General features: G+C 36.7%; 1 protein-coding gene across 3 annotated transcripts in view; it reads right to left on the bottom strand.

Annotated features, from left to right (window-relative positions):
• PEX5L (peroxisomal biogenesis factor 5 like) overlaps positions 1-25,938 on the bottom strand; it is a 116,955-nt gene that overhangs the window by 7,419 nt on the left and 83,598 nt on the right. For 2 of the 3 annotated variants that reach the window (XM_040613783.1, XM_040613782.1), the window contains exons 2-12: positions 23,093-23,204; positions 21,033-21,242; positions 19,789-19,912; positions 18,528-18,624; positions 12,296-12,391; positions 5,523-5,639; positions 4,452-4,595; positions 3,523-3,593; positions 2,132-2,329; positions 628-793; positions 113-270 (exon numbers count right to left, since the gene is read on the bottom strand). In XM_040613783.1, the coding sequence (XP_040469717.1) occupies positions 113-270; positions 628-793; positions 2,132-2,329; positions 3,523-3,593; positions 4,452-4,595; positions 5,523-5,639; positions 12,296-12,391; positions 18,528-18,624; positions 19,789-19,912; positions 21,033-21,242; positions 23,093-23,204 (1,493 nt within the window). The remainder of the gene's footprint in view (positions 1-112; positions 271-627; positions 794-2,131; positions 2,330-3,522; positions 3,594-4,451; positions 4,596-5,522; positions 5,640-12,295; positions 12,392-18,527; positions 18,625-19,788; positions 19,913-21,032; positions 21,243-23,092; positions 23,205-25,938) is intronic. The other variant, XM_040613784.1, reaches the window with a different exon arrangement.

Here is a 25,938-nt window from a genome sequence, read left to right as displayed (position 1 = left end):
ATGTAGCTATATTCTGATTTCTTTTTTTCTTGGATAGTGCCAGCTAGAAAATGAATTTTCACTTGGTAGTTATGGTCCCTCAGTTTTTTGTTTACAAGTTTTTGTAACTTACCTGTATGCCCCTAGGTTGATGCAGCTTATCCCTAAATTGTATCTGGACCTAATGAAGCCAGGCTGTATTTCTAAAGCACGTGTGTAGGCCTCGACAGCTTCTTCGCTTCGATCTCCGTTTGCCAAGGTTGCTCCAAGACGGTTCCATAATGTATAGTCCTGGTGTGAAAGTGAGTTTTAAAAGGGACATAATAGCTTGGTTTTGCTTGCAAAGCAAGGAGGACTGCAGAAAATAACAGTATCATATTTTCTCTTAATTGACATGGAACGTGAGGTTCTGAGTCATGATTATAGGCAACTTTATGTAACTAGTACAATTAATCAGCACACAGCTAGAAATTGGACATGTATAAATCTGCTTCTAAATGGGACTGTCTTGTAATTAACATTTCTATTTCAGGTATTAAAATGTTAATGGATAAAGTGACATCTCATTAATATTAGACTGATCAAAAGGGGAGAAAGAAAATGGCTTGTGAAGCTAAATTCTTAAAAATGTGAAAACATAAAATGTACCTCTGGTCGAACAGTTAAAGCAGCACTAAATGCATCTATTGCTCTGTTAAATTCTCCATTCAGGTGGAAAAGAACTCCAAGTCCCGTCTGCAAGTCGGGGTCTATCATATCACCATTCTGGTGAGCAGCCTCCAGGTATAAATCCTTTACTTCTTCAAGTAATGAACTAGACAAGGGTGGAAAATAACTTAAAAGTTCCATCTTACAGTTCTTTACAAATATTGCAATATTGATTGCATAGCCAGAAATGAGAATCCTTGTAATGGATTTGTCAGAAGTGATATACTCCTAAAAGTTGAAAATAAGCTTCTTCAGCTTCATCATGACAAAGATTTACTTCCAGGTGCTGTTTTAAACTCATGTATGGAACAAAAGGGTTCACCTATATAATGAAGTCAAAGTGCAGCTATGACCCCAAGCGAGATTAACTTGAAAGCTTATTAAAACTATTAAAATTAGATGAGTTTCTCAGACGTAAAAGAGTTCTTTACTGGCAAAAATAGTAGTTGTTCTTAGGAGGAATAGATCAAGTGACTAGCCAAGACCCCTGAAGAAAGATGTCAAAATTTAAGACTTCTGTACCCATGGTAGGCTTCACAAAACCTGTGCACTGACAAAACCAGATGTCAGTGAGATGAAGCCAAAGTAGACTTAGCAATTAAGCAGAACTTGCATATTTTATTTTTGCTTATACTCAATTATCTTGTCAACCCAGGGCTTGTTAGTGATAAGGGTAAAACATCAAGCCTGTCTTCAAAATGACAAACAGTGAGATAGCCCTAGTGTTTTAGCTCTGTAAATGATGTTTATGCTTTTAATGGCTTTATCGTGCATCTCACAATTCAGAGATGCTTATTTATTGACCTTATGGAATCATGAAGAAGGGCTGCCAACTCATGAATTGTATTGTAATTTAAAATGGCTGCCAGCTCCCATTACGGTATGCTAGGCTGAAGTCAAATAAAATGACTACGCTACCTCTGGTTAGAACCAGAATGGCTTTTAAACAAGCAGATGCTACCTCCCAATGTTTTCAGTGGAGTGAAGCCATGTCCCATTACAAAATGGCTGCAATTCCTGCATTCTAGTGGCTTGGTTGGGATATAGGAAATACAATGAACAGTAGGAAGAACACATGTAGCGCAGGATACAGGCCTGATATGGATTTGGAAGCAGCTGAGGAATACAGATGTGGGATGTGGCAATACAGAGGCAGCAGACAGGGTCAGAAGGAAGTGATGGGAGTTGAGGGGAAGCATGTCTTTTTAGCTGCTTTATTATTTATTTTTTTTTTAACTTCCAGGGATGGCATAAGATATACCCTTCTGTCACTAAACCAAATGTCCTGTGTTGGCTTCCCAGCCACTCCTGCCACTAGAGAGACATTGGGCCTTCCATCACAGGGAACAGGCTAGACATCTACAGAGTAAAGGGGCAAAGTATGCACCTTCATTTCTAGTGATGTCATTAAAATTTCCACCATCAGGATTTACACGGCATTTACCTTTCATCTGATGTCTTAGACATTCTTCTGGTAAGTGCTGGGGACCCTTTTTTGCTTTTTGCTATGTACTTGTATTTTGGATTTTGCTTTATCCAGTTTCTTAGAGCTTGATAGGCTTCCTGTTGATGGCCAGTGTTAGTATAACTTACAGCCAGGGCCATTAGAGCTTTTAGGTTGTTTGGCTGTAGTTCCAAGCACCTAGGCAGAAAATAAAAATATACTGAAAAATATTCCAAAATAATCTTGGGAAAAAAACCCACAAATAAAATTCACTCTAACAATTAAGATCTACCCAATAATGCTTTTAAGGAGGGACTTTGTCTTATTTTTCTGTGATAAATGCATTATGCATATGTTCACACATGCACGCATGCATGTTGCTGTGTATACACACATATGTACATAAACACGTGCATACGAGTTTTGTTTTCATCCTTCTGGTTATGAGTAAATGTAGGTAAATTCATTTTTATAATACCTGTCTATTGAAGAGAAGCTTTACGTAAATTCAAGCAAACCATTTAATATGCCTTGCAACTATACAAAAAGGTATCTTGAAGACAATTTCTTCCATTCTTAAGACTCTTCTCAGTCATCCTGAATTTTCAGTTTTTCTTTAATAAAGCTGGAGCCAATCAACTCAAGCAGTCATTCTATGGTTATATACCATTAAATGAAAATAGAATCTAGTCTACTTTGTGAACATCACTGTTGCTTGTTTCAAAACTGCAGGGATGAGCAAGCCCTAAATCAGGCAGCCCCTTGGATCTCTACCCAGGAAAGCTGGTAAGTTACATATAAATAAATTAGAGTATCCTTAAGTGAAATGGCTCGATAATTAACATTGCTAGTGCAATTGAGTATGGAGAGGGTACGTGCTTTAAATGGAAACGGCAAAACCTACTACAGAAAAATAATAATAATGCTGATATTTTGGAACTGACATACTACATATAAGCATACTGTGATCTTCACATCTCTATCAACCTAAAAATGCTGTACATTTACTATTCAGCAGCTGAAGAGAGCTCATGCCGATTAAGGAAACCCCTTCATTAAGGGACAGACTACAGAAAATGTGCCAAGTGGCTAGAATATAAAAAAGGCACTTTATTTGCATTATGCCTCATTAACGTTTATCAGGCTGTGTAACTTTTCTTTTGTGCAACTACCTAAATTGCCAGATTAAATACTGAACTTATTTAATAAAGCAGAAATACTAATCACTAATCATCCCTCTGAAGTACTGGGAAGACTTCTATGTTTATATCAATGCTTTACTTAGTTAAATAAGTGCTTCATGTTACAAGATAAGTATGACATTAAATATACCTAGGCCTCCACTACCCAATGCTCATCAGACCCCTTATTTAGCAATTATATTCATCTACCTTTGGAGGGCGACAATGGCTGCCTGCTCATTTTCATTCTCTGCCTGTGTTATACCCAGGAACTGCCAGGCCTGCAAAAATTATCATTATTGTATTATTATGTTATATATACCCAACTGCAAGAAAAGTTATGACTAATATCACTGTTAAGCAGCAGAGTGAATAAAAATAGCAGATCTGTCCAGCACTAACTACAGGTTTTTCTACAGTGTGCATACCAGCAGTGCAAATCAATACAGTTTTCCTGATAGTATTTATAATCAGTGAATGCAAAGGTATTTTGCCAGTGTATGATCCCATGATGATTTCCTAGATTTGATTTACTGTACATTTTAAATGTTGGAATTTTATGGAAAACAGTGGAGAACAATTATTAAGTTGTATAGGAGGTTTAAGGGATTCTAGGAAGCCTGGAGATTCTCTCTGCTTTTCAAAGTACTGCTGCTTAATTTAATGTAGCAATAGATTCAAAGGGACCTAGATATTCACACTGTAGATATTTTTCATGCTTCACAGAAATCAGACTTTAAATATATACTCATTGAAAACATCAATATTGCAGAAATTGATACAACTCTTAAAAAATTGTCAATATTCTTGTTAAATCAAAAATGTTCATCTTTTCAATAGCAGTGTTTAAAAGATAGTTTGAAAACACCAGGAAAAGAAGGAAAGGTTTGAAATATTGTTGCTTTTGAATGCTTTCAGATGATAACTTGGAAATGCTATAATTTCAAAAACAAATTCTCATCTTATGGAAAGCTCACCTTTATCTATTTCAAGGCATACACTATTCCAAAACTGCTGTTAGCATTCAGTCTGTTTCAGTCAGTCACGACTAGCAAAGGTTTGGGCCCTGAAATCATTCCATCATTGCATGTTGAAGGGAGTCCCCTTCTCCTTTATCAGTAAAAGGCATGAGTAAATACCTCGGCATCATTGGGTTCTTGTAGAATAGCAGCCTCCAGGTATAAGATTGTAACTGGCAGGTCACCTTCTTTCATTTTTTTCAGTCCTTCCTCAAAAGCACCAGGCCAGTCTTTGAAGGGATTATCAGTATGGAAATAATAACCCTGGAGAAGAGAGATAATGTAGCCACGATGAAGCACTGTAGCAAGGAATGGCAACTTTTTAAAACTGGCTCACTATTTTCCAACTGGATGTAAACATCCCTTGTTCTGTGAAAATGGTATGAGCTCCCCCATGAAATTTCAGTGACGAAAAGCATAAAAAGTGAGCATCACTGGACATTTATGCTGTCTTTATTTTTACTTTAGCTCTGAAGTTATACTTACTGGTACTCACGTGGGGCTCTCCTGCTCGCATCAAAGATAATGGCAAGAACTTGCACTGCCTACAATAACAGCAGAACTGAACCTAGCATGAGCCCCGCACATCCAATTTGGTGGTAAAGAGCACACATCAAGCAGTTCACTCCCTGCAGTGCCTGTAACATGTTGTATGTTCAGTTAATACCCTGATATCTTCAATTAACCTTCAAGGTACAGAACAGTGTTGTAAGCACCTGAATTTATTTTAATATTTTTTTAATTTTTGCCTTTTTCTCTTTTTGCCACTGCAGTGTAAAGGGTGTATGCTAATACCAGCTACATAACAGAAATCAAATTAAAACATACAATGGAGGGAATAAAGAAGAGAGACAGAATCTCTATCATTTCTATTCTCAACAGTGTTTGAATGTTCAGATTTTTTTATTTGGTGCTCTTCCTTAAGTGCCCATCTTTAAAGATGCCCATAATCCAGCAGTTTGCTTTTTGATCCTTGTGGCTGAATTCAGGCAGTGTGCAAATCTAAATGTACTCTCACTATGGTAAGGTCTTCTAAGTCTACCTTGCTCACAGACAATTACAGAGGATGAGCTCCTTTGGGTAAAATTAGCTTCCAATGTCCAAAGAGTTTTCTTGGATTCCCTTGAATAGCTGAGGCTCATCTCAAAGTTTCACAGGAAGGATGTACTGTATTAAAAAACTTTGTAGTACCTTCTCAATGGTTGAGATGGTGACTTGTCCTGGTGTTTCCTGGTTCTCTGAAATCCAGTTTCTGCGAGCCATTTCTTCCCATTCTGCTTGCATTTTATCCCAAAACTCTGTGTCTGACTAGAAGAAAAAGAGGAAAAAAGGAAAGAAAATGAACAACAAAACTTTAAAGTGAAATGGTAAGCTTTTAATTTTTTTCTACCAGTGGTCTGAGTCTGGCAATTTTGCTTAGCAGTATTAATTCTACAAATAGTCATACTGACTGAAATACTACTGGTTATATTTGGAATTCCTTATAATTAAATTTCATCTCTTATATTGGAATGCATTTGGTCAACAGAAAATTCTTTATCTCAGAGGCAGCGTGTGTCCTACTTGAAAGAGGATTTGCAGCAGCTTACAATGCATGTTATTGATGCTAATAGCAAATTGTTACATAAAATTTGAAGGAAATGAATGCTGCTAGTCCCTGGCCAATAAAAAAAGAAAGAAAAAATCAGCTAAGTGTATATGCTAAATAGCAATAGATATAACAGTTTAAAAGAGAACAAGCATCCCACTATAGGTATATTCAGCATGACTTTCAGCTACCTAAAAGAGTAATGGCAAAGGTGTTTGCACAAGAGAATACAAATGTTTGAGGGTTTTTTGACATAGTGGAGAGATCTTAATATTGCATCGCATATGTGCTAGTGAGAGGAATCTATAATAGATTATAAAATTGTACAGTAAGATTAACATTCATCTCAAAGATAAGAAGGGAAAAATATACAAGAGAAACAGAAATGATGAAAAAAGAATGAGATTTGGATGTGTAATGACCAGAATGAGGCTACTGCGGCTACTAGAAAATGATGCCAAAACCCAGAAATAGGATTTAAAAAAAAAAAAAAAAGATGGGAGAATCCAAGTTAAGGTGCTACTTTTTTTCAGCCTCCACTTATTAGTCATAACCCCTGAAAACCAGTTCCACAGCAGAATATATGCTCAGCATTACCAGCACTTGCCAAATTCTCCAGTTCCTACAAGGTCATGGCCAGAACCTCAGTGAACTGACACTACTGAGGACATACTTTCTCACCTTATTTATGTCAAAGACAACAACACAAATAATTCTACCGAGGTTTAGCCAGAACTATTTGAGAGCGAGGTGCTAATCAAAATTAAATAAAATAGTCCAGATAATTTGTCTGAATCTTCATTACAAGACTGACTGCTTTGCTACTGCTCCACAGCCAGGCATAATTTGCAAAAACAGAATTTAGTCTGTGATAGCATGGCTTGCTCAATCCTCCTTAGGTACTTGGAAAAAAGAAAGCAGGCTTTACTATACCTAGAATGAGTCAGCAATGAGAACATTTGAGACTAGGTGGGAAGGGCTAGGAGGACTTGTGCTGGCTAACATTGGGTCTGGTTGCTTATGATTACAAGGCTCTTTATGAACGGCAAGGTGTATTCCCTCCAGAAACCTAACAGGCATTTCCCTTTGGTTCTTGCTGTAGCATGTGCCTTCTAGTACCCAGCACTTTCTTCCCGGAGACTCAGAATTGTCTGAATTATGCAATTACTGGCTCTGTGAAGGTACTTGCTATGTTCCTCTGTGGACTAGGAAACAAATGTGAATAACTCACTCCTGGAGAGATTTTACTCTTTGTATTAGAAGCAAACAGAACTTGACAACTCTGTTACGCAACAACTTCCAAGGTTTCAAAATTTGCTTTCGTTCCAAATTTGAAGGAAATATGGTCTTATAAATAGCTGTGAGATTGTGCTGAAATGTCCACTTAGGGTTTGAAAAGGCTAGGATAACGAATCAGATCATTCCCTTTTTCACTCTTATCAGCCGTGACCAGAGGCACTTGAATCCCTTAAACTATCCTGCTCAACAGATGTCTCTATCAACTATTTTGCATTCAGTGCAAATCTGCACTGCACTGAAGAAAAATTACTTGACAAGTTTTTACTAGCAGTAATTTTGAGATTCAGCATGAGGAAAGGAGTGGAAACTTCCCCTTCCTATTAATAAGTAAAACTACTGAAAATTAATTAATAATGCCTTTTAAAACCATTAATGCATAGAACTAATTATCTATATCTATATCTATATCTGATGTATATATTGGAAGTTTTGTTTTGTATTTTTCCCACAAAAATCCCTTATGGTTTGGAAACACATCAAATCACATTTCTGCAGATCATAAGCAAGCATATGAGTCGTTTTAGGTCTTAAGTTCAAATTCTGCTACTTAATTGCATGCATATTAATCATTCACACAGAAGTTCACTGTGTGCCTACTCCACTTAAAAAGCTAATGAATTACCGTGCATTCAAGTAGCCACGCTTAACGTCTAGCTGTAGGGACTCAAAGGTGGAGGAAAAAATTTAATGGGGAGATGATCTGCTTTGCTATTATGCCTTTCAACTATGCTATTTGGACAAATATGCTATTTTCAAATATGCTATTTGGACACAGGCCAGGACCCAACTGTTATTTTGCAACTGTAAGCAAAGATTTTCTTGTTTGGGCCAAATGGGCTCAAGCCCCAGTGACAGCTTTCTAAGTACTCCAGCATGAGGAGTTGCTGAAACTGGTATGGCAAAGCTGCACTGAGTGACTGGATCAGACACAGTCATGGCACCTGGTAAACTGCTGTAATACTGCCCTGACAAATACCGATGTCAACAGCAGAGCAGTTTTAATGTCCTTGAGCAAGAGGACCGTAAATATTACACAGTCTTTCTTAAAGCCCCAAGTCTATTTCAGCTGTCGTTAGTAGCAATCTTTTCATGGTCTTCAGTGGCAGGAGGGTTAAATTAGTATGGAGTGTTTCTGAAAATGTGTTTTTGCATCAAGACTGCTAGATCTAATTTTAACTCTATTTGCTATGTGGCTGGTGCCAATTACCTCATTTCAATGTTTTTGCTACCTTAATGCTGGCAAATTACTTTGGATGTACCAAAAGTCTTCAGACCAGTTGAACACGTTTTACACATTCTCAGATCATCTGCAGCAGTTAAGTGGAACGACGACCAGGAAAAACATTCGTACCATCTGACTACTTCCAAGCAGAAAATTCTGCATTTTGTGAAAGAGGCTATTTTTACTCTTAGTATTTAAAAATATGCTGAAGCAGTTAAACAAATGGGAGCCAAAGTATTTCCAGGCTTTTTACTTCCTATGATACAGTTAGAGGGGGTGGGGGGTGTGCTTTCTGAATACTGCTAGCTGATTTCTAAACTTAACTATTTTCATAACCTTTAGAATAGAATTTTGTTTATCCTGTAATGCCAAAAATTAATTTGCACTGTTCCTTCTTGACCAATGCATAAGGAAGGAAGGTTCTGTGGTTGTTCTTTCTTTGAATTACTGCATCGCTATACTTTTCTATGTGAAAGACACAGTAAGTTAAGTTTATGGGCTAACTACATAAGAATTCCTTAGGTGATAGCTTCTCAAAGCAAAATTTGAAATACGCTTTTTTAATAAAGTTTAGAGATAAAAAGTGTATGTCAAGGCAAAGATTCCCATTGTGACTTGAGAGAGTTCCAAATAAAATGCATCTGAATGACTCAGGTTCCTAGATTCCAGTTTAAAATGTAGTTCAGGCAGTCTTGGGGACATCTGAAAGGGATGTCAAAATAGTGAGATGGGAATACCATGGATAGATACAGAAAGGATTCTAACCGGTGTTCGTGGGAACCACAAAGCTGATGATTCCAGACTATGTTTTCCTAGGCTGGAATAAATTAATCCCATCTTCTTCCTACTATTGTCATATAGTTTAGCTGTAATATGTCCTGATGCTTCATAACAGTATATTATGCAGCAGATGGCTCATGTGACATGGTGTTGTAAATAAAATGATGCTGAGAAGAACAGCTCAGAACTTCTTTTGTGTAAACTCACAAAACTGTGTCATCTGCAGTTTAATCTCTACATCAGGGAAATGTGGAATAAGAAAATCTCAAAATTGTTTATTTCTATCTCTAAGACTTTTCTCAGTTGGAACGTTTTGCACTTCCTTGGTTTCATTTTTATTTATTCTAATTCATTACCAATAGGATGGTAGATAATAAACCAATCTTTTTAACAGAATATAGGTACAGGATGGATCTGAATCCCCATGCAGGCATTTAAAAAAAATTCAGAAGTACCTATTTTTGATAAAACACAGCTAATTATTAGAAAGATTACATTAAAACGTATTTGGAATGGCACTTGGAAATCATAAAGACTTTAGGCTATTTGTGCTTCCCTCACACATATAGCAAAGGGATGAAGCAGAAATCAAATCCGATTTCCAGAATGACGGAAAAGGCAGTGAAGTCTGCAAGCACGCAATCACTGCAAGTGAATCTGGACCCTATCTAATAAGAAAAAAAAGCTAATTTACTTACCTCTTTATTCTTAAAAGATTCCCCAATGACATAAACATCTTTAAACCTTCTTAAGAAAGAATTACCTCACAGATCTTCATTAATCTCAAAGTTTGACATCTTAAAACCATTCCCAAAGCTCTGAAGTGAATAATGGGTGGAGGATAAAGTTTTGTGTCTCCATTTACTGAATTGTTAATTAATTCCTTTCGAACTAGGCCACAAAGAACCTGAGATTTCCTTCCTTTTCTTGATCAGTTTTCTGGCTAATCTTGCCACTTGGAGCTTTCCCAGTTGAGGAATATTACAGAAACATCCAAAGCCTAAAAAATGAATTTTTGAACTGTATCTATTCTCCGCTTAAGAAAGTGCTAATCTTTCTGAGATGGGCTGCAATTTATTTCAATCACTCTAGCTTTCTTACCGCTTTTTTTTAGCTAGGATGAAAATACAACTCTTTTCATATGCAAATGGAATAACTGCTCTATAAGGTCTTGAAGAATCCTTTCCTTTACATTTAACTACCTGGACCAAGTTTCTATTTTAAGCAGAAAGTATAATTTAAGACTGCCAGATACCCAGTTAGGGAAACATTTAATGAGATTCCTTTTAATAGCTGGTTTTGAGACTACAGTAAAGTATTTTAACAACCTGTCTTTGTTTCCTCAGAATGACCTTTTAACGTGCAGGGCTTTTTTTAACAATACATTCTCCTCCTTACTTTACTCTGTAAAGTAATCCAGTAGTGTCTTGTAATCTGTTGGCCTCAACTCATTCTTCTTCCTGCTGAATATCTGGGAACTCTCCATCGCACGTGGTGTCTGGCAGTCACAAGAGTACTGACACCATTTGCTTAACCACTAACCATAATGCGGAGATGTTCATCATCAGATTCCCTGTGTTGCAATCACAGATCACAGCATGATGTGACCCACCTTACGGATCAGTCTGCAGTGCAATTAGGAACATCTTGAGCATTTTAAGCAGTGGCAATTGGAAAGCAGGTCTCTCCTTCCCTGCCAGGAGCAAATGTGTACTATGTGCAACATCAAAAAATCTATTGTGTGTCAGCAGTTGTTTATAAAGAATCTATTTGATCAAGAAAAACCAATGCACTTAGAAAATACATGAAAAGTGCATTCAGTGTATCTTTTATAAAACAGCTAACTTACTGATTGTGTCCATTTTAGCCTTGTACACTGAGAAGAAATTCTTTGTGTGCAGTGAGATCCTAATGAAACCATGGTAGAAACCATGCAGTCTTACCTTAGTGTATCGTGAAAAAAAAAACCTAAATCACATTAATTTCTTAAATAAGAAATTCTGTTTCTAGATAGAAGCCAGCATATGATTTAGGCCTAGTTTTGTTTGTTATCAATCAAAATTAGTCTAGAACAGGTCAACTGCCAACATTGGAATTACAAGGAGTTCGAGGAATATTAAAATACACATGCTAAAATTTAAATCTAAATTCAAATATCCCTAAAGTGTTCTAGATTTCTGGGGCCAAATGAGACTGCAGTTCATTCTAGAAATAATCAGTTTTCAGGAGTCTGTTTCATAGCTTTATCCTTTCCACCCTAAAAACTCATTTCAGTGGCTGTTACATAATTCAACCTGAATTTTTGCTTTTGGTAGGGTGCAGCTGTCTTGGGTTCTTGTGGCTGGTGATGGGATTTTGAAGGGTTACCAACTGAATCCCTGAGAAGATACGACATTCAAGTTAGATGCTTAAGCATAATTTTTTATTGGATTATGGTAAAAAAACTGTATGCCATCTTGTTTCTAGACAGGGTCAGGATTTCAACTGCAACTAGTATAGGACTACACTCAAGAGGCATTTTTCATGTTGGAGAAGTAGTAATAAGTGAAAAAAACAGAAATGCAATAGGACAACTACCTAAATGCCTGCATCTTTTCAAACTAAATTGATTTGTCAGGAAATGCATGGTTGCTGCTATACGTGCAGTTATCCATTACAGCAGGCAATCATTCTATTTAACAATGATTCTGAATTCCAGTTTCACTGTGAACTGGTTTGTGTCTGAGCTTAAACAACTGATTGCACACATTCAGTTTCTGGGGAAAAATATCTTTCACTCTCACACTTTAACTTTGGAAGTTCTCACATTTATGGGGATTTTTTCTTGACCCACTTGCTATAGCAATAAAAATCAAGCTTGAAAAGTTGGTTCTGTCTAATCTTCATTTATAGCTAAGGTTATTATTTGGGTTTTTTAAGAGAGAAACTACTCTCTTACGTGTGTAACTCCAGGAAACATATCTTTTTTCTGCTTTGAATAATTCAGTTTTGACTTTCTCCTATATGTGTGCTGCAAGATGAATAAGAAATCTGTAGAACATGAACTGAAAATGAAAACAGTAAATGAAGCAATACCTCAACAGCTGCCTTTGCTCTTTCAAATTCCTCCTCCAAGGAGTGATTTCTAGAGAGAAGAGGCCCTCCCCAACGCTGCTCCTTAGTTGATCGTGCCTATAAAATAAAAGAATAAATCAGAAAGGGATGATATAGTCTCTGCCACATTTCTGAGTTATTTCCTTAATTGCCTAGAGCCCAAAATGGCTTTTTTCTTGGGCAAAACTAGTTGTGTTCCAGCATGAATTCCTCATAATTCTCTTACAGTGTAGCAGAGATCATTCCTCATGGGAAACAGAGTAATTTATCTCTTTGAACTTTTCCTTTCACTCAAGATGTGTGAAAGATAAAGAGATATTCTAGGAAAGACAATGCAAGACTTGGTCTACAAAGGGAAGAGCTGACTCTTTTGTATAAGACTTTCACCTTAATTGTTCCTTCTACTGTATTATGACTGTGGCAACATATTCCACTCACTGTGCTCCAGGAAGAAAACTTCTCATTTTCCCTGGACATTTTGTAGTTTTCTTTCAGGTTCTGTTTGGGTTCACACTGAAGAGCCAGGTTTGCTATGGAAGGACAAATCCTTTTGACAATCAGCATTTCTCTCTTCTGTATCTTACTATCAGTCAATCCCATTGGAATTACAGAACAAGTTTCTCCCTGTTCTTTTATTATTTTTTTTTCTTTTCCCACAGAAGGCATGGTACAAAACCAAATAGTTTTCAATGATGGCACAGAAAAGCACAAAGTGCCCTAATCTCGCTAAACAGAGCTCTGACCACTAATCCCTTCCCTCATGTTTGTCAAAGCTTAAACTCATTAGCCACTTGTCTGACCGTGGTCCCAACTGCATTAATTACGTGATTACATTTCTGATGACTGTACTTGTAATATTCAATTTCAACGAGCCACATTGCTAAAAGACTAATTTTGCTCAGACTCATTGGGCTCTATCTGCAAGTGTTGGAATGTGCACCGCTGGGGTGAAACAACCAACACATTCCTGAGTTTTCGTATGGGTAAATGTGCAATGCATGGTCAAACAGGTATGTCTGTGCGTGTACACATGTGGGTTTTTACCTAAAAAGATGACATTCATTTGTCAATCTAGCCCTAAAGTTTCTGTTTTGTCCCTGAGTTTTTGGTCTTTCTGGTAGAGATTGAAGAAAGAAATGTATATTGGGTTGATGATACACTTAGGTTTAGAAAAGAATGATTCAACACGTGGGAGTGGGGGGGGGGGGAGGGGCACTGTGCGTTCTTCTGTGTTGGCTTCTGAACTTTGTTACAAGTGACAGGAAGCACAGAGCATGAGGGAAGGTCTACACTGAGCATCGTTGTTTCTGCTTTCACGTCTTCTACCTCTGGGCCATGTTGTTTGGTAAATATTTTTTTCTTCTGTGAGGCCAGGAAGAGATTTCAGGTTGTTATTGAAAACATTCCAAAACCCAGTCCTATACACAAACCAGTTATTTTACTGATTAATAGAATTTAGGGCAGAATAGATAACTGGTTCAAATTGTCTGTCTATACATCACATGATGGTATTTGTCACTCAACATGCACAGGATGAAACTGATGTTCCACAGAGAAGAAATTGATGTTGTCTGGAATACATGTCTTTGAGGAAGGTGCTTGGGTTTAATTTGAAGTTATCAAGAGACCTTAATCTTATCACTTTGTTTGCAGAATTGTTTAATTGTCCTTCTTATTTCTCTTATTAATTTTCATTTTGGTTTCCAACTATCATTTCTTATTCTCTTTCCAGTAGTTTAAAGCACTTTTTAGTACCCCTTATTTTCTCTGTGGATACTGATGACTTCAATCAGATTTTAATTGTCTTTTAAATGATGTAAAGAGACTGAGATCTTAAATTTTCTCATTATGAGGCATTTTATTCAGATTTCAACCTTTTTTGTGTCTCTCTTTGACTCTCCCTCTTTGCTTTTTTATAGCTTTATTTTTTCATAGCCATACAAACAACAAAAGTGAACTCTATATTCCAGTATCTGTCTTGCCATTTCTCTATACAGCAATCAGGCGATCTCCTATCTCCCACTAATTATGTCTGCTTCTACACGCTCCTCTTGCCACAGTACTGCACAGGGAGCACTCATGTTGATATCCTCATACACTCTGAGCCACGGATTCTTTTCAAATGGCCTTCCAGCATAGTGTTGTAATTAGAGCCTGCGGCCTTGTTCTGACTGAAATGTATCATTTTTCTAGTGACTATGTTGGAACATATATTTATACAGATGTCTTGGTCACTAGCTCACTTTCGTGACTGCCTTATTCACATTTTTTTGCATTCCACTGTTGCATCATACACAAATTTTATCAGGAATGCTTGCATATTTTTTTTCAGATCAATAATACTGAAGATCATGGTTTCTCTTCAGAATCAGAGAAGAACTCCTATGTGATTACAATTCCTAGTAAATAATTAACGTTCTTGACATCTTAGGCTAGCCAGTTTTAATCTGTTTTAACAGCTGCTTTATTCATATTGTATGGTGCTAATTTAAAAATCAGAACATGGTATGTTAATTCAAACATCTTGCAGAATATCACAAAGCAACATTTATCAACCTGACCTGTAATCTGATCAAAGAATTAAAGTTGGTTTTCTTGACACAAAACTCTGTTGATAGACATTAATTGTGTTCCTAGCCTTTTCATTATTTACGAGTTGGCTCTTGCAAACTCTTTGATTACTTCCACTTTTTAATCTTTTGTTTCCAGTGACTGCAATTTCCTTAGGTCAAGGACAATACTGTAAATAATGATGTTCAGGCTGAGTAGTGCTGCAGAAAGGGAAAGCGAGCTTGCTGGAGCAGTACAGAGGCGAGGAGGAAGAGGACAAGGAGCACAGAAGTCCCCTCCTCTGCCCCATGTCCGAGTATACTCATTGTCTGCACATAATCCCTGCAGAAATGTACTTTCTCCTCCATTAAATGCACAGCTGGAAGTCAAAAAGTAATTAACAGAACCCACACAAGCTGCATTTGCATATAGACAATGCAGAGTCATGTTCTGAGTTGTGATACCCAGGAATGAAAGACCCCACATGTAACAAACACGCTGCCTTTCGCTAGTGCAGGAAGAGAGGGGATGGGCATGGAGTGCCAGCACGGGAGAACTTCACACCTCCAGCTGGTGATGGGGTGTCTCCCATAAGGGGAGCCCAAAGTGGGGTATGGGTCAGGGTGGAATGGGTTCGTCTGAGGCATGGACACTCTGCACACACTGTGGTTTGATATGCTCACCACTCTACAATGGAGGTGCTGTAGCTGATCACTGGCTGCTGTCTTCAGGGACAAAATCTTCCATTCCAATGCATTTGCACACACTTTCCTGTGCTTGTAGTCTGCTTATGTGCTGTTGGACCTTAACTGTTGGTGAAAGGCTTAAATTGTAGTCTTAACTTTTGAGCAGGTCTTCAAGTAATGAGCTAAATCTGTCCCTTGTAACTCTTCATTTCATTAGAGTAACTGGCACATTCAAGGAGAGCTGGGGCCATTAGTCTTACTGTAGGTATTTGGGAGAAGTGAGGAATAGATTTTGCATTCTAAATATTGTTGCTGCAAACTGCAGATTTCTAAGGTTTACAGGCTTTTGTTATGTCTTTGTCTAAGAGTGCTGACATAAAAGAGTTGGATACAGTTGTTTAGCATGTCAGCGGTTTTGTGTATGCATTCTGGGTGGGCAATAAAATATCTAAAATGCCCAGGGAGGTATTTAGAGAGTTAAAACATGAGAACATTTTATGCATACATAACTGAACATATCTCTCTCTGCAGTTTGTAATTATAAGGGAAAAAATAAACCTTCAAAAAACCCCAAACACTGTAGGATATCTCAGTACTAATAAAAGTGTAACAAGGAACTTTCCCAAATGGTAGATAAAAGGAAGAACAAAGATACTTTGGGCCAATGCAGTTTAAGAGTTCATAATAGGTAACGTATGATGTGAGTATAACACTGAGAAGCAAGACAGCCACATTCAGTGGCAGCCACCTTGCTATTACCCGTTCCAGCCTTCAAACACATTTCTTCCTCATTAATTCAAAGCTTGCCTTTGTGATTTTGTATTGGCATAAGTGCTGGTAAACACAGGATTTTGTTAAGAAGATTGCATAATTTTAATGAAAATATGACCTAGTTCCTTAGCATTTCACTTTGAGGAACTAAATCTAACATGTCAAAGATGAGTGATGAAGGTGATTGAGAAAGTGCTGATGGAAAACTGCAGTGATTTCGACAGGATTAAATCTGTAGGGTATGGCAGAATCCATTGCATATGCAAAGGTTACCCTTAAATGAGACAGACAAGATCTATAGAGGACAAAGTATGGAAAACATATGGTTTGATAAAAGCTCTAATGTGATTTCTTTTACATGCAGATTAAGAACTCTGTCAAGACAGATGAGCCTGTTTGTTGGGAACCGAAAACTTTGACAGTCCATGTATAAGTGGGGTGAAGCAGGCAGTGAATGAAAATACCAAATTTCTAAGCAAGTGAATGAAAATACCAAATTTCTAAGTAAACTACAGAGAACAAGAACGCAATCTCACTTCAGGTAATTTCTCTGCACTAATTACCGGTTTAACAACATTTCATGACTTGAATAGATCACAAGTTTGAAAAAAAAGCAGCTTATGATAAAAGAAAACAAAACAAGATATGAAATATACCAGAGCAACAGGTAAGAATTTTATACTCTGCTTCTTTTTCAACTTGTTCAACTTCACACTTCATTTTTATTTTGAAATGCTGGTCATCTTACACAATAGTATGGAGCCTCCACTGACTGAGTTTATACTGAATTACAGCTGAGGATTTTTGCTTCTGCAGTTATTCTAGTGGAAGATAAACAGGAAATAGACCATATAAAGTAAAGAAGTTATATACTAAATTTGTAACTGCTTTTACAGAAAGCCACAGCACTTAAATTCTGTGACAGTCACTTGATTTATGCACATCTTGGTTAAGCACAAACTTGCCGGCATTTAGATCTATTAGGCTGAGGAACAGCCTCCTAAAAAGAGGTTAGGTGTACTTAAAGATAAGATGGATGAAGCATGTGAAAACACACTGCCCATCTCAAATGGATGATATTATGCAACAGATCTTTTCCATTACTAAGATGTGTAAATATATTGCACAGAAAGAGAAGGTATCATGCATTACAACTAGTATTAGGCTTTCCAAAGTGGAAAAAAATCCTGTTTGTAATGCAGGGAAGTAAAGGAGACTTTTCTCCTAACCAAAGCACAGGAATGGGTCCTGATAACAGTTCTATTTCTGCAAAAACCAGTGCAGAGTCTCAGGAAATACTTTTGGCATTGTAGTATCTCATTTTTCCATTTTCAAATGAGGCTATTATTTTCTATTAATTTCCAGATTTTCCATCTGACAGAAAGCTTTTGAAGTCCAGGCCTAAAAATAGCTGTGGAAGAGGAGAAAATTATTTTCAACTAAAAGTTAATCCACCAGTCAACTCTCTCTTCCCCCTGCCAGTAGCATTGGCTGAACTTGCAATCATTCAGTTAAAAAATAAGAAGCAGGAAAGAAGATGTATAAGCAACCTGATCTACGTGAATGCATATAGAAATGTATGCTTGTACATATTATGCATACGTACATATCTAAAACCATACAACTCAAGTAATAATTTCCACAAGGTCCTGTCCAATATACAATATGACAGTGGAACTGGGCAAATCTACAACCTTCAGCTCAGAGCCCTCCGTATTAGAGTTCCTTTTCCAGCAGAAAAAAGTCCTTTGACCACACTGCTCTCCCACCTGTGGAGATAAACTGCTAATGAACATTGGTCTAATGATTCCTTCCTGTATTGTCAGCCATTTCTCAAGTCCGGGGATTTCTGTTGACCAAGAGACCTTGAGGACAGATATATTGCAGGCCAAGTGAACCATTAGAAGTTTGAATTTCAGAACTGGAAGAAGGAAAAACCCATGATGCTATAAACTGTAGTTTCAAGTCTTTCTGTACAGGAAGGTAACAGTTCACTGCAGTATTAAACGCATGTTTGAGATGCTGGCATAGTTAAGTGATTTTCGTAACATAATTTGGAAGCTGTGTGAAGATTCATCTGCATGAATCTTTTAACTGATGATCCTGAAAATATCTCTTAAATAGTTCTTCCATTATGTGAACGGTCAGCCAGTGGGACAATTCATACTTGTCTTTTAATTATTAATAAATCTGCCAAGTCCTCTTACCTGTGTTGCAGGCGCAAGTTCTAATTCTGATGTTGAATCAGAGTCCAAGGCACTCTTGACATTAGTCAGCTCAGGCTGTGATCTGTTTTCTGTGGACCTAAAAATAATGCGTTTACATATTCATCACTGCACACTAAGATGTGCTGCCTTGTGTCTTTCAGGTTCAGAAGCACATACTGATTAACATACTGATTATTTCTTTTAACTGAATTGTTTAACTTGCAGTTGTCAAAAGTGCCTGGATCCTTCTCAGTGTTCCCACCCTTAAGCTTTTCAGCCGCATGCAGACAATAGCTAATACAACAGAACAGCGTCAGGCCTGACTCACCAGTAGAGCCCTGGGTATATACTGGTGTGAAACTAGTATAATGGAATGAAGGCTTTTCCTCTACCACTAGGCTTCTGTTTCATAGCCAGGCAAAATGAGGTTATGCAAGGATATCAGGCTGTACCTGCAGTCAGTGTCTAAGAATCAAGCACCACATTACAGGGGCTCATCATGGCACATGTGCATTTTTGTGCTACAACACCCTAATATTCTTTCTCCTAGAAAATGAAACCCTGAAGACCAAAATCAAGTTAAGCGAGCAAAACTTGTGTAAAGCTCTAAGTTAATGAAACACCCAGATAAAGGGCAGGTTAGGATACAGGATAATATAATTTGGTCAGAAAACTGCTTATAATGTACGAAAATGCTAATTATGGTCATGCATAATGTAGTAAATGAGTGTTGCTTATGTATCAGGAAGGCAGAATTAGTATAGATGAACTGTTCCCAAAAGGCAAAGTCCAATTCTTCCCTCATTTACATCCCCTGCAATTTTAGTTGGACTGTGTGAAAGATGTAATACTTGGCTTGGGTGTTTTATCTCGCCTCTTCCAGTTATACACAAAAATTCTGCCCTCTTGGTAGCAAAACCAAGATACATGGGATATCCACTGACTGTCAGATCACTGCCACGTATCCTTTTCTAGTCATTTATCTCACGTTTGTAGTTGGGTTTGGATCACTGCATGCATCTATAGAATTCTCACCAACTTTTATTTATTAATTGCACCTGCTACTTTTCACAACATGAAAAATTGCTGGCAAAATGTCATTTTGTAGTGCACTTGCTTATGATACATTGTCCAAAAAGTCTGCTTAAACACATTTAATGTAATCATAACAGATTCAATAATATGACTTGTTATGGAGTATTTCTGTGACTTAGGAAAGCTGGACTGGAAATATTTTTGTAAGGAAAGCAAAAAGTTGTACCATAAAAGCTCTTTTGATGGAGCTCTAGATGATGATGTTCGCTCTGCAGAAGGGTGGACCTTGCTACTCCTGTCTCCATGAAAACTGACATCATCCCATTTCTCTAGCTGTGTCTGAATATCAACTGAAAAATAAGAAAAGAAAATACAAATCTTCTAAAGAAACTACTGCAGAATTTTTTATCTCCTCTATTAAATGTATGTTATAGAGAAAATGGTGCCACCGAAGACTGGTTTAGCTAAGGTCCAATATATAGAAATCTTTCTGGCTGATATTCTGTGAAAATAGTTGGGAATTCACAACACTTTTCTAAATCTATTACCATTCATGGTCAGAATGTTAGTGGAACTCGATTTAAAATCAGTGATTTGTATGTAATTTAGATCTGTTTATGAAATTATGCTAACTACTTGATAGTTTGGGATATTTTTAATTTCCTAATTGTAGGCAAATGGTAAAAATAAAACTTCTTTTAGTGAATATCGTTTAAAAATTACTATGTAGGCAACTGATATTATTCAGTCATATGCTGGACTTGCTTTGCAATACTCAGATGTTCAGCTCCTGTTTGAAGATGAAGTTCTCTAAAAGAATTTCTGTACTGATGAATGGAAAATTTGCTACCTTGGTGCAAATTACATTTACCTTGCAAATTTCTCAGTTGCAGTGCAAGTAATTTAGTCTGGATGGAACTAAATTAAATTCACCTTTTCTAAAGCTTATCTATAGATCATGCTTGGCAGGATATTGAGTTGTGTTTGGGATTTTCTTTCAGTCTGTATAAATATAGTTCTTTTGTCAAGAACGGATTTTTTTTCTTTGTATGCATAGATACAGCAATATTTACAAATGCAATGTGTATTTCTGACACCTGCATTCTGAAAAGGACATCCAGTATGGGCTGCCTCTGGTTTGTGTCCTTTACCAATTTCTCTTCATACCCCTATAGATTTTTCTACCACTTTACTCACCCTGCCTAAATTCTTTTTTGAAAGAATCCTTTCAAAACTTAATTTGCACATTTAGTGACAGCTTAATAGGTATAATGGCAAAGGCAAAATGTGTTCACAATGTTTCAAGTTTAAAGTGCTTCAAGTAGTTTATAATGTGAAACAATGGTTACTCTCTCTGCTAAAATACGATGCAACAAAAATTCTGATGTTGCTTATTATTTTTTGATAGTAGCAAGGAGAAACTTGTGCTAAGAAGGCTATGCAGCACTGAGAAAATAGCTACACTCTTACCTAAATCTAGTGAAGACTTGTCTGCAACTCTGACAGTCTGGACTTTCTGCTCAGTATCCACACTGATAAGGTCAGAATTGTCTGTCTTCTTTCTGTGGGTTGAAGCTTTTAAGCCTTCACTTCTTGATGGATTCTCTGATTTCTTTGCTTTGTTTTGGGTTTGTAAGACAGGTTCACTAAGATCCAAGAGATCCAGACCTGTTGATAATACTTAGAGACAAAATGTTAGAATTCAATGTTATTTTAATTCAAATAGCTCACTTCTAGAAAATTTGGTTTAATTGGACAAAAAAGTTACTATTGTGTTGGCATTTGACTAGAGTAGGTGTATATTTCCTGGCTAAAGATGATAACCAGCATATTGAAGTACGACAAGGGATTTCAGGTGCTAAACTGGATGCAGTTTTAAAAAGCTTGATTTGAATAAAAGGCTTCTCCTCTGAAAATCTTAAAGACATCTTAGGTCTTAAGTTTATGGCCTTACATAAGATTTTCTTATGTTGAGGGGGTTCCCTGTACAATTAGGCTTTTAGATAAGATTTGGTTTAATCTTACGATTTATCAAGTACTGGTAACAGCTGTTTAGGGCACAACTGTTGTGCCACATGGCATTACGGAGAAAGCTGTAGTAGTGGACTTCTTGGGTTATAAAGGAATAATAGTGTGTTTAGTAATGGTTTCTACCATTGTTGCTCTTTGTCTTTTGGGGGATAAATATTGAATATCATTATAAATTCTGCTGCTATTTTTATTAAGGACTACATCAGTATGAAAGGCATATTCAGTCTCAGCTCTTCATTTAGAAGTTCCTTAAAAAGTAACATTTAAAACTCTTTAGCACATAAAAGACAGAAAAACTTCTTTATCATTGTTTTATAGGGCAGGTGATTTTGACAGATCAGTTTGTGTTATCTCTTGCAGTGCTTTACCTGTGTTCTTGGTAAATCACTGCATTTCATCAATCTTCATAGAATAAAAAAATTGTATTTTGTTATTACATAAATCTAATTACCCCCCTCCCCCACAATCTGATAGATATTCCAGGGAGATATAGGATCTACAGATACTTACCTTTTTACAACAAACACCACTCTTAAACAACCTGAAATATTTCTGTTCATGCCTGTAGTATCTCTGACTATATATATATATAACAGGAAAAAATATCATTTACAATTGTTATTTAATTCAGTGTTCCAGTTTTTGTTATTAGAACTTGCATTTGCTTTAGACACATTAATTAGATGTGAGGGTAATCACCCAGCTGTCAATTATTCATTTAATAGTTTGCATGTATATAGATTTTAATTAAATAGCTTCTAACAAGCTAAGTCATTTTATGAGATAGCAATAGAACATAGTAGTGCTATGCTGATTTTATTTTATTGCAATTGATCTGCTCAACTGCTTTGATTACCTTTGCACAAATACCGAATAGGAGGAGGCCAATTTCTAAAAACACTTCCAAAGGACGGTATACTTCAAATACAATTCAGTATAATTCAAAAGGCTTTCATTCACTCTTACTTTTTATTATCTGCTCTACCATCTCATCACAACACAAAGGAGCTAAGAAATGTGTTAGATCCTTTCACTAATAAAGAGTCCAAATTCAGCCTGAATAAACTGTTTTGATCTCTCTTCCCTTTTCTCTGACATCCCACCCAAGGTTTTATTAAAGAAAACCTTTCTACAGTAGGAATGAGTTTGGTAAAACCAGACAAAACTTGGCTTTTCCATAGGTTAAAATTTTGCCAAAACAAAGATTGAGATTGGTCAAACTGATATGTACTTCCTTTTGAGCTTAAACAAGTTCCCTTTAATTCAGTCCCAGAGATCTGCTAGAGTATTTGTGATCTGGATCACAGCAGATTTGCCCTCAAACGTAATGAACAAAGGTTCTATAATAGATCAGGCAACCATAATTTAGTATCAGCTCATAATTTTCTGTAAAGAGTAACAAATCAAGAAACAACTTGATAAAAATGTATTGTAATTAAGATAAAACTAAAATTCTCTCTCTCTTTCTCTAGTGAGGGATAGTAAAGAATTTTGTTTACCTGCAGTATTTGAAGTTACAGGCCTTGCAACAGCTTCTGGTTTAGTTTCACAGAGAAAGTCGTCAATGGAAGGGCTCAGAAGGGGTCTGCTTTCTTGCTGCTCATTCACCAGCTAGCAACAAAAAACCCCAGGGTCACAGAGTGTTGTTGGGATGCAGAATTTAAAGAAATAAAACATATTCTCACAATATCATGCACTTTATTTTTGATTGTGAGAGAGTAAGATACCGCAGTTAGAAGAGGTACAAATAACTGGGCTTGAAATAAAAAACTTGAGTCACTCTTTTGTGGCAAAAGTTATATTCCTGTTTTACAAACTGCACAAAAATAAAGCAGCAAGATGATTTTTCCATAGCAATTATTGCATACTATTGCTTATAGGGCTAAAGTATACAAGGCCTGGTGTAAGTCCTTAAAATCAATGGGTGAAGCTGGCCTTCTCTATCACCAGGAGATTAAGCAGGGCTTTTTTTTAGTATTTGGAAGTGGTCTTTCTTTCATAAGTAACATGCCTCCCCACAGAACTTCCACAATACCGTTTCATCTAGCAAATATGCATTAGCCCATTAAACAATAACCTGCTGAGACAGAAAACACTTCTCTGCAATACAAAGACATATGAGTGACAGTGGATGGAGCCTGGTGAATGTATGAACTTCCTTCATGAGTTTTGACCGTGAAGATTCATAACACGGTTTTAATTTATGAAAAATTTTCCCTTTTAATTGTAATTTTTTCAATGCATTGGTTTTCTGCTACCTAAAAGAAATCTATTTCAGGCTTTTTCATGTATTAGGGATTAAAAAGAGTAAAAACAGTCTCAGAAATAAAAGTCTCCTCTCTGCAATCTATCTCTAGACCTAGGCTGAGCTGGATGGATGTCTGATGGTGCAGCCTGCATTCACTTATCTTTAATAATGTGAAAACATGTTTTCCCCCTGTCTGTTGCTTTCATCTGGAGCTTTCAGCTTTACTTTTACATTTGCTGCTCTCCTCTCCATTCTGTTCTCACTCTTTCTATCATAGAATTTTCAACATTTTCCCTCAGATATATTTGAATTTTAAAATTTAGGATGCTAATATGGACTAAAACTAGCAAAAAAAGGGTATTTACTCAGGCTCAATTTATATTTGTTAATTACAGGCATTTAGGTACTCCAGTAGCAGGATTGCCTCTACAGTTATTAAAGCAAAACAGCTTAGATTCACTGTTGTTTAGTACTTGATTTCTGTGTTACAAAGTTGCAAGAAAATACCAAAGCTATTGAAATAAAATAATCTGTTATTTTGATGGATCAAACACTTAAGCTGGCACCTAACACTGACTGCCTGTATAATATGTGCACTTATTCATTTGCACTAAAATACCAATTTACATGAGTAACATGGAGGCCAGATGCGTGATTGCCTGCCCAACTGTGTGTAGCAGAACGTGCAAATGTGGGCACTTAATTTAGAAATCTGGCAATGATACTGTTCCGAACTCTAACTCTGCACATGATAAACCCATACTGCAGATGGAATTTACAGGCGACTTAATCATGTGGGTTTTTAACTCTCCGAATTGATTGTCCAGGTTGCTGTCTCATTCAGTGCACAGAAGTTACTTGGTTAATGTGGCGAATCTTAACACTTGATTGGCTGCATTTATACCAGCTGCACACCTTTGCTTTCCATTAAAGGTGGCTTTTCAGTACCCACAGTATCCCTGGGTCTATACTTTTACCTAATAGTGATATTTAAGACTTAAGAGGACCTTATTTTTCTGTTTGTGATTTAGTGACAGTCTTTACTCATTTCTATTGGTGAAAAAATGAAGGTGGATGCCTAGTAAATTCTTGTCCAAGTTATTTTTAATATTTTTAAAGTTTCTTTATGATCAAGTCCAGATATCAGTAAAAATTGCTCAAATATATTTTTCGTTTTGCATTTATACATCCTATTCTAGGAACTAGCATTAGTAACAGCCACTGCATTTTTGCAATAAGTGGCATATTTGGGTGAACACAGCGTCCAGCAGAAGGATTGCCAAAGCCTCTGGATCAGCTGGATCTTCAATGATCTATTCTGTGATATACTAACAACATAAAGAAAAGTCCTCCACCATTTGCAGGGGGACAGGAGGGAAGAAAGAAGAGGTTCTATAGGAATCACCGTAAATGTAAAACTTCATGGGAAATAATCTGTTTCTACATGTATGAGAGTGTATCAACAGGGTATGTTGTCACATGAGATTTGGGTGCTTATCAGGTTTCCTATTACACTCTGTGGATATTTTCTTTAATAGGAAATAATGGGGGAAGGAGGGAATGAAGAAGGATTATGAGAACCAAGGCAGCCAAGATCAGTCACTGCAGACAATGAAGAACAGAAAATCTGAAGGCAGACTGGAAATGCAATTTATGGCCCAAACCTGTTGTAGGAGTAAGAGGATAAGCTCTTGGAAGACCAGCAATAATGCTAAGATTCAGAGTCATGGAGAGGAAGGAGACTAGAATCAGAAAATAACTTAATTTCTCCAAGGTGTAGCTGAAGTATGAAGTAGCAGATGTCTGGCAAATTCAAAGCTGATCATCACATCCCTAGAAATTTCATTGTTATATTGTTTATATAAGATGTGTTCAATGACAGGCCTTCATTGGTTTGATACCTGCAGTGTATCAAAGTCCCTTGATAAAATTCTAACATCAAACTGAAATAATATTGGTGGTAATATCCACTTCATCAATTTTGCCAGCAAACACCACGATTTAATTTTTTACTAACTTTTGTCTTTCTGCTGCATTTGAAGCATTTTTATTTAATTGGAAAATGAAGTAGGTTCCTCTTCTCTGACTCTCTTTGTA

Source organism: Falco naumanni, chromosome 13 (genome assembly GCF_017639655.2).
Source record: "Falco naumanni isolate bFalNau1 chromosome 13, bFalNau1.pat, whole genome shotgun sequence".
NCBI lineage: Eukaryota > Metazoa > Chordata > Aves > Falconiformes > Falconidae > Falco > Falco naumanni.
This window is presented reverse-complemented; position numbering and strand designations above follow the sequence as displayed.